The 17,084-nt window shown below is 38.7% G+C and overlaps 1 protein-coding gene across 1 annotated transcript in view; it reads left to right on the forward strand.

Moving 5' to 3' along the window:
* Positions 1 to 1,885: 1,885 nt before the first annotated feature.
* Positions 1,886 to 17,084, forward strand: part of ctdp1 (CTD (carboxy-terminal domain, RNA polymerase II, polypeptide A) phosphatase, subunit 1) — a 95,739-nt gene continuing 80,540 nt past the window's right edge. Inside the window, exons 1-9 of the mRNA XM_042012605.1 lie at positions 1,886 to 1,988; positions 2,086 to 2,387; positions 4,464 to 4,547; positions 5,271 to 5,364; positions 6,107 to 6,235; positions 7,235 to 7,385; positions 8,265 to 8,355; positions 9,532 to 9,698; positions 14,736 to 15,785. Of these exons, the coding sequence (XP_041868539.1) occupies positions 1,980 to 1,988; positions 2,086 to 2,387; positions 4,464 to 4,547; positions 5,271 to 5,364; positions 6,107 to 6,235; positions 7,235 to 7,385; positions 8,265 to 8,355; positions 9,532 to 9,698; positions 14,736 to 15,785 (2,077 nt within the window). The 5' untranslated portion in view covers positions 1,886 to 1,979. The remainder of the gene's footprint in view (positions 1,989 to 2,085; positions 2,388 to 4,463; positions 4,548 to 5,270; positions 5,365 to 6,106; positions 6,236 to 7,234; positions 7,386 to 8,264; positions 8,356 to 9,531; positions 9,699 to 14,735; positions 15,786 to 17,084) is intronic.

Raw genomic sequence — 17,084 nt, forward strand, 5'->3', positions numbered from 1 at the left:
TTACTCTCAGGTAGGAGGGACCGAAAAAAAAAAACGTCAGCGATCATATGGAGTGGCGGCGCAAGGGCATGCCCTTGTCCAAACAGTGTGGTAGAGATAAAATTCGTATCAACCTTTTCAATCTTTTTTTAAATTCCAGTTTCAGCCTGCGGCGTAAATTAGTTAAAGTCATGAAGTCAACAGAATTAATTAGAAATTACTTGACTAAATAGTCGGCATTTTAACCCAGACTAGATACACACTGATACTGCAGCTTAAATCAGTCATTTTTAAAGGTCCCATATTATGCAGAATTTACTTTCTGAAGGTTTTCTAGCAGTCATATGTGTCCTCACAACCTGTGTATGAGGCCCAAAGTGAGAAATTTCAGTCTCCTCTCTCACTTGCTTGCTCTACTTTTTGGTGAATGTGTGTTCAAACGGGTGAGTCTGTGTTCTTTCCCTTTGTGAGGACACAAAGGGGAAAAAAACCCCACTGCCCCCAGTGATGGATACTGATAACAATGGAAAACAAAGTTGTTGGACCTCTGATACTCATATGAAATTGTTAAAAAAGATATAATAAGGGAGCTTTACAAGAAACGAACACATGACTGTAGTTTAAAGAAGTGCACTCACAAACAAATATACAAACCTGCACGACACAATAGAGTTGTATAGTATTGTACACATGTTACACAGTGTTACATCAGTTCATGTCCCACGGGTTACATGGTCCTCGTGTCAGATTCATGAGCTTGATGTTGAGGTTTTTCTTTTTTAATATGATCATACTATGATTAAATAAATTTTTAAGATGCAGTTCATAATAAGATTGCATTAAAATGAGGTATAACATTTAAGGATCATATGTCTGTAGAATGAGCAACACAGTTAAATGTATGGGTAGAGCTCCTAAAAATGTGCCAGTTGCGATATTTTCCTGTTGGAACTCACTCTTGTGCTACCAGATGTGTGTCAGTCACAGGCAGGGGTGGACTGGAACAAAAAATTGGTTATGGCATTTTGGCCCAGACCGGCCCATATATGATTGTGCTTACCGTAAATCCTCTAGATGTGCAACATCTTTAAACCACTAAAAAGCTATGCAGTGAGTTTACAGTAATCGGTGAGTGTGGACACGTTGAATACTTCCAAAAGTGTAATTTGTAAATAAAATAAACATCCATAGTCCAGCAGGGTGATTAATATTAGAGCAGCATTGATCCTACACTGTGTTTCAGAGAAAAAGAAAACAGAACAGACATGAGAAATGCTGGACCAGATAAAAACTGCCCCTGGATAAAGTGTAGAAACAGTGTGTGCTGTCTGCTCTTCTCTTCAGGAGATGTTGTCTCAACCAGGTTCAACTAGAGATTGAACAGAGATCTTTACTTAACATAATGATTCAGTCAGGTTCAATATTGTTGGATTTCTTGTAGAGAGACAGCTTAATCAGTGTTAACATAGCATTGCACATCCTTTATTTTGAATATGAGTTCTTACCTTCTATATATATATATATATATATATATATATATATATATATATATATATATATATATACATACAGAGAGAGGGGAGAGAGAGTTAGAGTTGTCTTTAAGTTGTCAAACGGCAAGAAAACCGGAATTGACGTTTTACCTTCAAAATTATTTAAAGAAATAATTAAACTATCCTCCACTTAAATAAAATTTCTTACACCTAAATAATTAAATATTGTTGGATTATTTGCAACAAAACACAATAATTAACAATCATAATAAGTATAGAAACATTGTATAAAAAGTTTTAAAAATAGACTATTTGAAGATAGTATTTAATCAGTGGTTTTATTTTGACATCCTGGTAGAAACTGGCTTTTTCCGGTATACCGGATGCTGTGATGACCGTGTCGCTGCAGTGTTGCGCTTTCCTGTTTACGGGCGGGAAGAGCGAACGAAGCTGACTGTGGAAGCTTCAGTGTTTAAATATCCAGCACACTTCTCTTAATTTTCTTTTATGCCCAAGGTTTGCACGTTTTAATGATACACGGGCCGTCGCGAGGCCTGGTGGATAAGTTTTAAGTGGACCACTGCTTAAAATTAAAGGGACTTTTTTTTTGCAGCGTGCAGGGCAGATGGAGGATCCTCCTGCAGATTCTAGCGGCGGCGGTGCAGCAGTGGAGGGCCCCACGGTGCAGGTGGCGGATATGTGCTGGCCGACAGGAGCTCTCCCTCTACGGCTTCTGGAGTGGAAAGTCAAACCGGGGTCTCTTGTTAACGTGGACTCTGTGATAGCACTGTGTGTCCCTGTACCTCGGGAGAAGGGGGCAGAAGCTGCCAGGATGCCAGAGAAGAAGGTGAAATCGGACCGTGCTGGAATAGTAAAGGAGCTATGCTGTCAGGTTGGACAAATTATTCCTCCCGGGTGAGTCACTCTGCTTCTTAAACCTCTAAGTAATGTTAGCCGACCTGGCTCCTACTTTGAAAGGCTACAGCCAGTATGACACCTGAGTTTTAGAATGGCTTTTGCACTGACTTGCACGTCAATTAGCTCGGAAGCTAACTGGGCTAACGTAACGTTAGCTTGTTTGCTAACTGAGCCAAGTCACTCAAAATAAACAAGAAGAGTTTTAACCTCTTCGAAACAAGAGCAATACCCTTTCCCCAAAACGTTTCTGAGCTTTTTCCGGACTGAGTTTTACCTTGGAAGATGAAACGAGTTAAAAGCGGATGCAGAACAAATATTATGCGGTTGTTTAACGCATCACTTTGATAAATGTGTTGTAACGCTTTTCAGACACTTTTTATTTTGAAGTCAAAACCACGTGGAGTGCTGTCTCGTGCTCTTTGCCTTGACGCAGGAGCCCCTCGCGTGCGCCAAGTGTGTACAAGCTAGTTGACAGGTGGAAGAGAGGTGTAGTATTTAATTTGAAAAAGTTGTTTCTTTCTTTTTTTCTTTTTTTTTTTTTTTACTTTAACTGCATCCTCTAACTTTAAATGTGTGTGTATATATATATATATATATATATATATATATATATATATATATATATATATATATATATGTGTATGTGTATGTGTATGTATGTATGTGTCTGTGTGTACATGTATATATAATAAACGGATACATTTTATCATTTAATTGAAAATGTATAAACATAAAAAAACAACTGAAGGAGTAAGGTAATCAGTAAGTTAATTGGAAACACAAAGATGGGCCTATGTTCACCAAGCTTATACTAACTGTGTCTAAAAATTGTGGAGCAATTTTAGGAAAATGTTCCTTAACATGAAATGGCAAAAACTTTGAAGATGACTGTCTACAATGTAAGATTTCAGAATATTCAGAGAATCTGGAGGAATCTCTGTGAGCATGGGACAACACTGAAGGTCTTAATGCAGCACTGTTCTAAAAACAGACATGACTCCTAACTGAAAATCACTGCATGGACCCAGGAACACTTCCAGAAATTACTGTCTGTGAAACGTTTACCATGAAATCCACAAGTGCAGGTTAAAGCTCTATTGTGTAAAGAAGGAGCCATATGTAAACATTATCCAGAAACACCACCGTCTTCTCTGGACCAAAGTTAATTTAAAATAGTCTGGTCAGATGGATCAAATTTTGAAGTTCTTTTGGGAAACCATGGACGATTTGTCCTGCAGACTAAAGAGGAGAGGGACCATCCAGCTTGTTATCAGTGGACTGTTGAAAAGCACTCCAGCAACTTATCTCCTCACTTCCCAGATGTTTACACACAGTTGTTAAAAGGAGAGGGAATGCTACAATGCTAAACATCACACTGGAACTACTTTTTAGAGACGAGTTGTTGCCATAAAATTCAAGTTGAGCAAATATGTTCCATGAAAAAATGTCTCAGACATATACCCAAGGACACTGAAGACATCTAATTCTGCACCTATAATTTTTTATCTGTTTTTTTTTCCTTAGTTTAAGTAGAGTTTTAAGTTTCCATCAGTGGAAAATTTAAATTAAAATACATTTTAATTTTAACATTAAAAGTGAGCAGCTCTAAAGCAAAGTTTGACTGGTTGGATTAGCTGTGGCTGGGGCTCACGCTGCATTCAGTGGCATCCTGTAACCCCCCCTTCAGATTTAGAAAATTCATACTGCTTTGTTGTGGAAACTGGTACTTGGGCAACAGGAAGAGAAATAAATCTGTTTTCTGAAGATCAGCAATGAAATGGTTACATCAGAAATGTTTTAGCCACTCATAATGTTTAATAAGCACCCCCCTCCTACAAAACAACTAACAGAATAAAAATAAACGGAAACATACTCAACTTCCAGTTTTATAAAAGGTTTGTTTACATCAGCTATCGCCGTGGCAACTGTAGCTACTTTGTTAGTGAACGTGTCAAGTATATTTAGACTTGCTGTAAATGTTAGATAAACGAGAATCCTTTAAAAAGCTAGAACTGCTGAATGATAGCCTACTTTTTATCATTTCAACTAATACATCCCTTTTTTGTCTTTTAGAGGTGTCATTGTCAGAATTGAGGAATGCAGCCATCCCATAGTCATGAAAGGCTTATGTGCTGAATGCGGCCAAGACCTGACTCAGTAAGTACTCTCGCTTTTTGACACTCTATACTGATAATCTGTTTTTATTTCCTCCAGTTACCATCAGACACGTTCACTCACGGGTGGATTTCTTACAGCAGTCTTTGCTAACTCAGTGTGATCCTCTAAATAATCTAAAAGTTAATGTATCTGATGAGTTTCAGCAGCAATAAGTAAGAAAAACAGAATTTAATCATCTTGGGGATGTTAGAGTTACTGACACTTTCTGACTGATGGTTATTTGTGGTGGACTCTTTCATTTGCTACCATCAGGTGGCGCCACAGATCACTGAGTGTCAGAATATTCCATTGTGTTAGAATCAGAAGAAAATGTCATTTTACTTGTTTAAAAACAACCTCGGTGCCATTTTGTTATCTTAAAGTGTGAATGTGTCATTTGTTTATAAAAGTATTGCTTAAAAGACGATGTTAGAGGTTGCATTTTGTGGTTGTAGGATGCAGACACCTGGTGGCACAGAAATCTTAGGTAAAAGATCTTATGTTTTCATGTCTCATGGCCAAATAAATAAACAAAACAAAAAATAAACTTAAGTCTGAAGTAGCCCAGAAGTCTGCAAACTGAGTGGCTGCTGAGTTTAGCAGCTTGGTTGATTTTTCTTCTCACAGTCACATTATGCTCAAGACCCCGAAAGATGCGCAAAAGGGATGACTCCCGCTCTGTTTTTCTCTTCTTTAAATGATTATTATGTTTTTTCTTGCCAGGCTCCAGGGGACAAATGGGAACCAGCAAACTCCCATCTCCACAGCAACAGTCTCCATGGTGCACAGCGTCCCTGAACTGATGGTCAGCTCTGAGGTGAGTCATATCATGGAGACACCTTCAATACTTGAAAATGATCTCAGTGTTTGGATCATACTTTACACTGAAAGATTGTTTATTAACTGATGTATTTACAAATTATTAAAGACGAACTACAGAACTGTGGCAGATTTTTCTCAGCGAGGCGCCCCTTAACAACGGCTAATTTCCCTTTCCTTCTTACTTCTCCTCTTTTTCTCTGCTGAGTCTGCAACGGTGCAGGTTCTAAACGCCTGTATACCCTTGCTAGCATGTGGAATGTCACACGGCGTCCCGGAAGAAAAATGGCCTCAGACACATAAAAGATACTGTATCACTGTGCCATCAAACGGATCCAGAATGCAGGGTTTTAACGTTGGAAAGTTACGTAGTGTGTCTTTAATTAATCTTTAAAAAGGATAACATTTATTTATATTCGATATTCAGATGTCGTGAACATGATTTAGTCCATGTAAACGTTTTCATTTGTAAAATTTCTGCAGTTTGGACTTTAAGTTTGATTAAAACTATTTTGTTTTAACATTTTACCGTGGTTTTCTACACCAGATTACTGACACATAAAATGCTGAAATAAAACATTAAAGACAGACCTGAAGAATCCATTAAAAACTTCTGGATTCTGGAATAAATTGTTGCTTTTACTGAAAAGCAAATGCAAAGAAGCTGTTTGATCCATCAGAAACCAAACATACAGCCATTAAAAAATGTCCAAACCTAATCTCATCTTTCATTCTAACAGCAAGCAGAGCAGCTTGGCAGAGAAGACCAACAGAGACTCCACAGGAACAAAAAACTGGTCCTCATGGTGGATCTGGACCAGACGCTGATCCACACCACTGAGCAGCACTGCCAGCGTATGTCCAACAAGGTACAACTTCCTCGTCTCATCCTGTTAAACCCGTCACTGTTACTAATATTGATGATGATCATGATATCAAAGTATTCTGGTCCAGACAACTGCTGCTCACTGGATATTTTCTCTTTTCCAGACCATCTCTGTAAATCCCAGAGATGGTTGTGTGAAAATCCCAGTAGATCAACAGTTTCTGAAATACTCAGACCAGCAACCATGCCACATTCAAAGTCACCTAAATCCCCTTTTATGCTCATTCTGATGCTCAGTTTGAACTTTAGCAAGTGGTTTTGATCATGTTTACATGACCAAATGCGCTGAGTTGCTGCCACGTGATTGGCTGATTAGATATTTGTGCTAACAATCAACCGAACAGTTGGACCTAATAAAGTGGCCGGTGAATGTGTCTCTTATTTTGAGTCTAATTCAACTTCCACATTAAAAAAAAGAAGAAAAACTAGAATAATATGTGCTAGTTAATAGCAATATGTCTTTTCAGGTTTTCTATTGATAATATTATTATTGTTAATCTGACATTGTGACGACCCAAGCAAACGTTTGATTTAACACCAGCATGCCGGTGTTTTCTGTTCTGTGGAGGGAAAATACACTGAAATATGAACAAACCCGTGATGGCAGTGTTTTATTTTAGGCAGTGTTGTGGATGTAGCTCACACACACGCACACACACACACACACACACACACACAAACACACACAAACACAGGCTGATCAGCCTCGCCCTGACTTGTGTTGTGTAACATTTGTGCAGTGTAAAAAGTTCAGTTAATCCACACTTAAGCCTTTAATGGTTTTATTACTCACTTTAATGCTCTTAATTTGCTCTTGCAGGCCATCGTAAACACAATCTAGTAGGAATCTTTTAACGTAATTTGCATAAACTGCTTCATTTAATCAAGTTTTATATTCTGTCTATAAAAATCTTGCAGTGGGAACAGACGTTCATATCTTTCCTATTCAGTATGTTTTTTTGTGTTATTGCATTTCCTTCAGGGCATTTTCCACTTCCAGCTCGGGCGAGGGGAGCCTATGCTTCACACACGACTACGCCCACACTGCAAGGAGTTCCTGGAGAAAATTGCCAAACTCTATGAGTTGCATGTCTTCACATTTGGGAGCCGCCTCTATGCACACACCATCGCTGGTAATGGACTCATTACTTCACAGTTTACAGCCCCTACAGGGACAAGAGCTCTAAAATGCACCAATTACATAGTGAAATGCACTACTATAGGCACAGATTTCATTCATTCACCAAGTTCTTTAGCTGAAACAGTATATCCAGCTTTGTGAAGTGCTCCACTTGTACTTCCTGTTTGTGTCCATAAGAGGGAGGTGTCTGCTCATCAGTAATCCAGATTATGTTGTGTTGAGTTGTTGTGGATTTAATGTATTGCAGATAGCTGGGTTAAATGTGCAAAACGCAATATTAAAGCCAGAAAAGTTTTGCATGAACATTTTAGTTGGAACTGTGGGTAATTTAGCAATTTACACTTTACGTTTAGCTGCTACTTTCCTTCTTATTGGAAACATTATTTTGCTTATATTGAAGTGCAGGCAGAGTGTGTGCACGGTATCTTATTTGTGTGATGCCATCTTTCATCATTATATTTATAATAAGAGAAACTTTGGTCAGGTTCTGTTCTGCCTCCATATGATGAAAGTTTAATGCATTTTGAATTGGATTTTACTGCTGACCCTGGTGCAGGGAGGTCGGCATCCTCATCCTTTTACTGACAGCTTCTGTTGGGGTTGTCACTGCTTCTTCAGCGGGTGTCTCTTTCAGCGACGTTAGATCTCTCTCTGTGTTTTCATTATAGACTGTCAAATTCTTCTTAAATATATTAAGAAATCCAAAAAAATTCATTTGGTTGTATTAAAAAACAGAAGAAAAAATGTGATGAGTAGAACTTCAAAAGGCTGTTTTCTATTCAAGTTTTCCTGTAGTGAAATTGCTACTAAGAAGATAAGGAAGTTCAGCTTAGCCACCCTTTAAATCTGCATTTTTCGTCTTTCCTTTCAGGCTTTTTGGATCCTGAAAAGAAGCTTTTCTCTCACAGAATCCTTTCCAGAGATGAATGCATCGATCCGTTCTCCAAAACGGGGAATCTTAGGTGGGAACTTCACTCTGCTAAACACGACAGTGGGATCAACCTCACACACTGTGCTTTTCAGGTTTTCTTTCTTTCTTTTTACTTTGAAAGGAAAAATGAAAACCACATTTTTCTATTTTTTGCTTCCTGAATTAAATGAATCGGTCATAAAAGACTAAATGAATAAACAAACTGTTCTTTTTTCTTTTGCTGATAAGTGATAGAAAGATGGTCAGATAACAAAAAGAAGGATGTTATTGCAATAAAGATGAATGCCAACAGAAGAGTATTAGACACACAATTTTTTAATTTATTAAAGATTTATCTATTTAGGCTTGGTGCGCACGCTCCACTCTAACTATATCCATCACAGCTGGACTTAATATTCCTATCTGGCCTAAATTTAGAGTCAGATCTAAAAGTTCTATAACATCAAAAATAAGAGTTAAATAGTCGACTCAACTTGTGTTGAAGAGCTGCGAGCATCATCGGTCCAGCTGCTTCACGTCCACAGATGCTGGTGGGCACAAAAAAGATAAAAACAGAAAAACTTCCACCACATAAAAGCACAAAAATATTTAGTTCTGTTTGTCTTTATCTCAGTGATCCATCATCATCACCATCATCATGAAGCACAGATAACGTCTGGGTCACGTGAATTTTTCCGACTGAAAAGAAGAAACCTAGGCACTTGTTACTCGTCTCTTCCATCAGATGACGGTTTATTATTTGATACTTCATTTTAGTTGACGAAAGAAACAGGTTGTTTTACTATTTTCTCAAGGAAAGAAACTGAGTGCCTGAAAAGACCCGGACCGGTCTGTGGTGATCCTGCTTCTGTCCTTTCTTTCTGTGTGGACTTTTTTTGTTCAACAACAACAACAAAGCTTTTATTAAAAGGTTGTGAGAGGATTTGCTCTGATGATCTGCTGTCAGCAGCAGTGAAATCATCCAAATATCTCTACAGCTCACAGCTTTTCTTTATCTTTCATTATTGGTACAAATAGTAATTCTAATGTTTTAATTTGATCATTTTCAATCAATACATGATGTTATTGTTAAGGGTAACAATTATGTTCAGTAATATCTCAGTTGTGGCAGCGTCATCATCAACTTTAGCATCTGTCCTGAAGTAAAATACCTTTTTTTTTTATTTATTTTTTAAACCAGTATTTTGTGCGTCCTCCTCCATGACAGGAACCTTTTTCCCTGCGGCGATTCGATGGTCTGCATCATTGATGACCGAGAGGATGTCTGGAAGTTTGCACCGAACCTCATCACTGTGAAGAAATACATCTACTTCCAGGGCACCGGAGACATCAACGCTCCACCGGGATCACGGGAAGCTCAGATGGCCAGGAAAGGTACCAACACCCCAACACATCTCAGAAAGTTGAGCTGATGGGCAATCCAATGACAGAAACACCACACTGTACCACACTTCGATATCATTAATGTTTTTAAAGGTTCAATTTAAAATTGTTGCTAAAAAAAATTCATTTTCTGCCATGCCAGCCGCCCCTTAAACACATGTTCTGGCTCTGTAACCACCTCCGCTGCACACCTGCCTCACATCTGTCCTGCTTTGAATAAGCAATCTGAAAATGGCTTCTGAGCGCCTCTTGTTTTTGGCTTTGAGGATCAACAGTCCCACCGTCAGCAGGCAGTGAAGCAGCAATCTGCAGCACGTCCATAGACAAGCTTAAACTCTGTTAAATAGGACCAGAACAGTTGCATGTTCTTTTTTGTTGGACTCTGTACTGGGAATACTGACCTCATCATCCAGCCAGTACGTTTCTATGACCCCTCCTCTTTACAACCATGTTGAAGTAGCTGTGAAGAAAACACAAAATGCAGTTCTCGTGATGGAGAATTGTGACCAGCAACGTTACAACAGCATGGTGTTGTAGTGTAAAAGAAAAAAAAAAAAAAAAGTGGGTACTAGACTCACCTGCCTGCTGGCCAGACCTGTCTCCCACTGAAAATGTGTGGTGCATTATGAAGCTTAAAATACAACAATGGTGACCCCGAACTGTTGAGCTGAGAGAGAATGGGAAAGAATCCCACCTACCAAGCTTCAACAATAAAGTGTCCTAATTTCCTAAATGCATGTAGAGTTTTGTTAAATGGGAAGGTGATGTAATACCAGGGTTGTTATGATACTAAAACTTCAAACTTGATACAGATACTAAGGAGGGTGCTCAATATTCAATACTGTTTTTGATCTTTTTTAAAAGTCAGAAAACCACAAAAATAACAACACAATCCAAACAATACAACAAAAATATATTAATACATATAAGAAAATACATTAACAGTGAAATGTATTAATTTGAAGCTCTTAGTTTGTGCAGCGATGCCGTCTTCATTCAGTCTTTAACAGTGTTCTCAGTTTTTATCACTGTGGTGCAAAAAATACAAAACTAAAAGAACTTTAACCTCTAGTTAGTGTCGTTATTTACGCAAGTGTCTTTCTTCACATGGACAAGATGAATTAAACAATAGAAACAAAAGAACAAACAAAGGATCTACTTTTAAAAACTAAAACAATAAGTGAAGAGTTAAAGAAAAAAAAATCTTTTCTGTATTTTTGATCATTTTGGGTGCACAATAAAGGAGCATTTAACCCTTTAATGTTTGCACTTAGAAAGAAGTAAGAGAAAAATGTTTCTTGGGACCAAAAAATAAGAATACATTTTTCTTAACTAATGGTTTAAATAACAGTTAATAGTATGGTCACAATAGTTAAATGGTCAAAAATGGAAAGAATAATAGTAAATATTTACTTTTGCATACCTAAACCTAGTAGTAGAGATGGCTCAGGAAGATTTACCTCCACACATTCTTAAAAGATCCATTATTGTCACTGAAACATTTCCTCAGCCAAACGGTAGAGAAAACAGTTAAAGTTGTTAATTATAGACAGAAATCGGTTTTTAGGCATGAGATGAAATTAAAGTAGAACCAGGTAATCCGTTGTGGTTCATTTAATCACTCACTCAGTTGTCAACCATTCTTGGTTTGAGGTAAATTATTTAATGTTCGGCCACAGGCTCTCTTGTACTTCGAGCAAAAGCTTAAAAAGTTTTGTCCTCTGTTTAATTTGCTGCTTTCTTTACTTTAAAAGTTGATATACACTGAACTACTGTAGCATGCTCTGTCTCCTCAGATTATTGTACTACCATCTCTTGTCCAATCAGCCTGGTACGTCAAAGTAAAACACTGCATGCTTCTGAAAAACCAAACTTTCTTTTCCTTTTTTTTTTTTAATCTGTGCTGTTGACAGGTTATCACCGCACATTTTATTTCACGCTCAAACAGTCGCTAGCTGTGGAGGGACTCTGTGTACCCAGAGGAATTTGATTTGCCTTAGAGGAATATTCAACTCCAAAAGTGTTTGCCAGCAAGGGCCAGCCAGAGCAGCACTCTGAGCTCAAATCTGAATTATCCTCTGTCAAGAATGCATTAGTGTGCCATGTTAGGAAGGTTATAATAAAGAGGTTTAAATTGCAGGGCAACAGACTTTCAGGATGCATTGATGGTAAATACATGATGAAATGGTCTATAACCACCAGCTCTAATGACAGAAAGTGCATCTTTACTAAACAGGTGGATGAAATACAAAAAAGCTGCCTCAAATACATGAAAATGAATCTTTATAGTCATTTTTCCTTTGCCTTGGATGAAATATCTGTTTCAATTAAGAGTGTGTATATATATATATATATTATGGTATAATGGGTATAATATACTTTTTTATATTTGTATCACAGTTCTTCCTTTCATTTCTAAATCAACACTTCTAAAGCACTTTTTTATAGAAAAACATTGCAATAAAAAGTGCTTTACAATTTTTTTTTAACCTCTAGCCGGTTTGTAAAAGCAGCTCAGTTGCAGATGTTTATTATCTGCATATTTTGTATTTCTCTTTTTAGCGCCACCCCAACTTAAAGTGGTTTAGACATCAAGTTAATGCTTAAAAGTAAACAAGCTAATTTATATATATATATATATATATATATATATATATATATATACATACATTAGTGCTGGGCAACGATTAAAATTTTTAATCGCGATTAATTGCATGACATGCTGCGATTAATTAACATTTTCAGTAAGTTTTGGTTTACAAACACGACATCAGGGGTCTCCAACCTGCAACTCTGGAGCTGCAAGTGTCTCTCTGGACCTTCCACAATGCCTCTAAATACGTGGCTAAAATATATTTTTTTTAAATCTATCTTTCTTGTCATTAGGTTGGAAACCATAGACTTTTTTTTCCTTTCTTTTACATCATTTTCCACAAATATCTACATTCCTTAGCAGAAAGTCTGTCTATCCTCTTTTTTTTTTAAATAAAGGTTTTATGTTTTTCTTTATTTTAAAGCCTTAAAAATGGAAATAAAAATGTGGTTCTTCAAAAATAACAAACATCCTATGGTGGCTCTTCGTTAAAAATATATATTAACTTGCCTTTTTTGAAAAGTCTCGTAACATCTGCGTCTCTAAAGTAGTTTTATTTAGCTGGCTGAGGGAAAAATGGCTCTTTGGATTGGAAAGGTTGCAGACCCCTGCACTAAACACATAAACAGGTTTAGCAGCAATTTTCAGATAAAATATTTCTTTATGTATTTATAAAATCAAATATTTATGACAAAGAAGGATGAAATGTTCAGGATTTACTAACTAAAAGGTAAAAAGTCAGCAGGATGAATTTAAAGCTGTGAAGCTGCTTCCTTCTAAACACAGAAGGAACAATATGTGATGAATATCAGCATCAGGTGAACAGACAGAAAGCAGGATGAGAATCTCACAGCTTGTAGATGGTGAGGAGAGAGAAATATTCACAATATGCACAATAACTTCCATCCATGCAACTTCAGTGTTTCATTTTCCAGGTTTCTGGTCTATAATTTATCTAAACTTTAATTTGCAGCCTCCGCTACCGGGAGTTAGAGGTTAACATCTCGTTCCAGGTGTAGCGTCAGGTCTGTAGATGTAACTCTAAACATGTGTGGTATCCACAGAAAGACAGAATCTCAGCTACCAGCTCAGTAAAACCATTTCTATCACCAACAAACACAGTTAAGACAACAAATTATTTAAAGAGCAGCTACACAAAGTCCGAAAAATATGTAAACACAAATTATGTCTCCCCGTGTCCACCCCACGGCATGAACACGAACAAACAACTCACAGATTCCACAGCTGGAAGTTTCATCTCGCTATGACCAAGATTCACCGAACCAGAGGCAGAAGAAGACCTGATTTATGCTTCACGTTTGTATTAGTCAGAAAGCATGTCTTACCTTTGCTGTCTTGCATAAATTAAATTTGTGAAATTTATTTTTTTCCCTTAAAGTTTGTGTTTCTTTCAAAGAGGCTTGTTAGAAATACATTTTCATGCTTAATTTTTTTGTTTTATTTTGTAATATTTGACATTTAAAGTATAACTACACACCCTACTTTTTAAGTAACTCCACCCACTTCCAAATTTTGAAAAATTCCTGAAACTGCAAGGGTTGGAATGGGAGGTGTGGGGTCATCGCGGAGCAGAGAGTGGGCGGACTGATGATTGACAGACAGCAGCTCAGCACACAGGCAAGATGGACAGTGAGATTCACAAAGCAGCTACGCCACAGAGCAGAATTTTAGATGGAAAACTTTTCCCTTCTGAATCTCCTCAGCTACAAAACAACAAGGTGGTCCTGAACCGTATCAGTCTGAGCCGTTAGCAGGTTGTGGCAGCTGCAGGAAGTGCTGCTGTAAGTTGCCGTTGCTACAATTTGAGCTGCTGTCTGTCACCAGATGATCAGCAGGTAAAGAATAAAGTCCGGTGCTACTTTTACACCCCTCAAAAGCACAAATCTGTCCCATTGCAGGAATATTTAATCTGAAACTCTGCGAAAGAATAGAAGTCTAAAACTAGCAAAGCTACCCCATAAAAGTTCACATCCCTTTATATGCGTTGGTGGGTGTGGTTTTCTTTGCCTGCAGTGCAAGGACCTGTCTGTTTGCATCTGGAGGGAGGGGCTGTGAGGTTTTTAAAATTTTCTCGCGACATAGTAAGACTCAAGAATGGCTCTACATCACGAAAAACAAAACCTGGTTTTTGACTCCCTGGTCACTTGTTTGATGTGAAGTAAAATTGGACAAATATAATTAATAACAAATGAGCGATTAAACTTGCAGTGAGATGCCAACAAAGTAATAGAAAAAACAAGCCAAAAGTTTAAATAATTTACTTACTCTGTATTTAATTGGACACGGGAGAAACATTTTCTTATACCTAGTCTTACTATTTAATTAAAGCGACATGTAGAACTTTAAATGGTTTCTGTACTCTGTTGTTGTTTCTTCTATGAATCCTCTATGATTTCAATGTCTTGTCTCACCAGGGGGGCCCTCAAGTCGGCCAACAGAGAGCACTGAACAAACGGGGACACCTGATGCAGATGAGCAAAATAATGGCCTCAGGAAAAAGGTGAAGGACCACAACGTGTCCGGACAGGGAGAGCCCATAACACCTCAGTCTTCTCAGGGAGAAACGGCAAATGAAAGGACACACCTCGCAGGGGTTGTTGAGGATGATGCAGGACAAAGTCAAAGTTTAGAAACTGAGACAGAGTCAGGAGTGGGATCAAAGGAAACTCAGGTGGATAGCAAAACAAGCACTAAAGAAGATGGTGACAACAGGACACGAGAGGCAAGGGAAGGTGCAAACTCATCAGCACCGAGCCATGAGTCCAATAATCTAGATTTTGACCTTTCTAGTGACAGTGACAGTGGCAATGACTCCATTAGAGAAAAGCCTCCCTCACCAGACAGTGAAAATGAAGACAGATCTCACCAGACAAATGAATCCGGACAGGAAGGAAACGGACAAGACCTCACTGATGGGGACGACACAAGGAAACGGGAAGGTAAAGGTTGTGGTGAAGTCGAAAATAGCTCTGATGCAGCAGAACCTTCAGGCGTTCTCCTTCCTGACGCCGAAGTTGGAAATGGATGCTTAGATAGATTAGAACCAGAAACAGAATCCCAGAATAGTGAGCAATCTGGGGTCACCATGGGTGAGGAGCTCCTGGACCAGAGCATGGAAGATGAGGAGGAGGAAGAAGAAGCTGATAACGACCAGGACGATCACTTGATCTACCTGGAGGAAGTGCTGGAAAGGATCCACACAGAGTACTACGCCCGCTATGAGGCCTACCTGAGGAAAGAGACCTCAGAAACGCCGGACATTCGTAAGATTGTCCCAGAGCTAAAGAGCAAGACGCTGGAGGGCACAACGATAGTGTTCAGTGGTCTGTATCCAACCAACTACCCCATGGAGAGGACCCGTGAGCACTACCATGCCAAAGCACTGGGGGCCAAAATGGGCAAGAATCTGCTTCTCAGCTCTCAAGATCCAAATCGAACAACACATCTCATCGCAGCAAGAGCAGGTATTTCCAGACAACTTGTACTCTCTTTTTCTTAAACCTGGCTGCTCTTAGACACTACTTATATAGTGATTCATTGACAGTGAGGCAGTTATGTAAATCACAAGATCTGATACTAGTGGAAAACAATTGTATATGTTCACATTCTGCCATAATACAGTTTCGATTCAATTGAGAAGCAAGCGATCATTCATGGTGTAGTATAAGGGCCACAGTTAGGACTGTTGCACACCCAGTGGGGGCTACATTTTAATTGGAGGAGGCTGTATCCACTCCAAAACTAGCTAATGGTCTGATGAGTGATAAGCCCGCACAGGTAAACAAACAACCAACGTGGCAAGTGAGTAAGCAACGACTTATTTTAACTAGGCTGTTATTTTGCTGTTGAACACAGTGACTAATGGATCATCTATTGTGTTAGCATTGGAGAGACTAACAATGAACCTATCTTGGTTGGTCACCCACCGGATTGTAGACTCTTGATAACCATTAGTAAGAAGATGATGGCATCATTTGGAGAATCTGACGACGAGTTCTCTAGGCTAGTGAGCTACTGGGTTACAAACTCTCTTCGCTGTCTGTTAGCAAGCACATGCTGGAAACTAGCATGTTAACATGGAGACTAACTACTAGTATGCTTTGTGGTGAATCTCTGTATGTGATATTCCCTCTGCCATCTATTAGCAAGGAGATGCTAGTATTAGCATTTAATGGGCTAAGTACTAGTGATTGATGATGATAATCATTGATTAGATTTCTAGAGCGCCAAAGCTCTTTTACATTGAATCCATTATTCATTCACGCCTCATTCATACTTGGTGATGGAAAGCTACTTACGTAGCCACAGCTACCCTGGGGCAGACTCAGAAACATGGCAGCCAATCTGCGCCAATGGGCTCATACGCCAGCGATGCTGACACTGGAGGAAACGAGGGTGAACGGTCTTGCCCAAGGACACAATGACAGATTGACTGGGGGAGCGGTCACCAACCTATTAACATGACTAGGTTGGCGAACCACAGGATTAGATTCTCCCTCTGCTGTCTATAAGTTTGAAATGCTCTTGGTATTTGCACTGAGAGCCTGCAACCATTATACCAAAGCTGGTGGCCTATGGCTATTGCTATGGTTACGAGCATGCCAAAGCTAATTGAATTAACTGCTGGTTTGCGCATTTTCTTTTCTATTTACTGGCAGGTTGTGAGGTACACTGCTGCCATCTGCTGTTGACTTGGTTGCTACTGCAGTTTAAGCCTCCCGCCATGAAAAAGGCTGCTCAAGTTTTTCTTACATAAGACATAT

The sequence above is a fragment of the Melanotaenia boesemani genome, chromosome 17, assembly GCF_017639745.1.
Source record: "Melanotaenia boesemani isolate fMelBoe1 chromosome 17, fMelBoe1.pri, whole genome shotgun sequence".
NCBI classification, from domain to species: Eukaryota; Metazoa; Chordata; class Actinopteri; order Atheriniformes; family Melanotaeniidae; genus Melanotaenia; species Melanotaenia boesemani.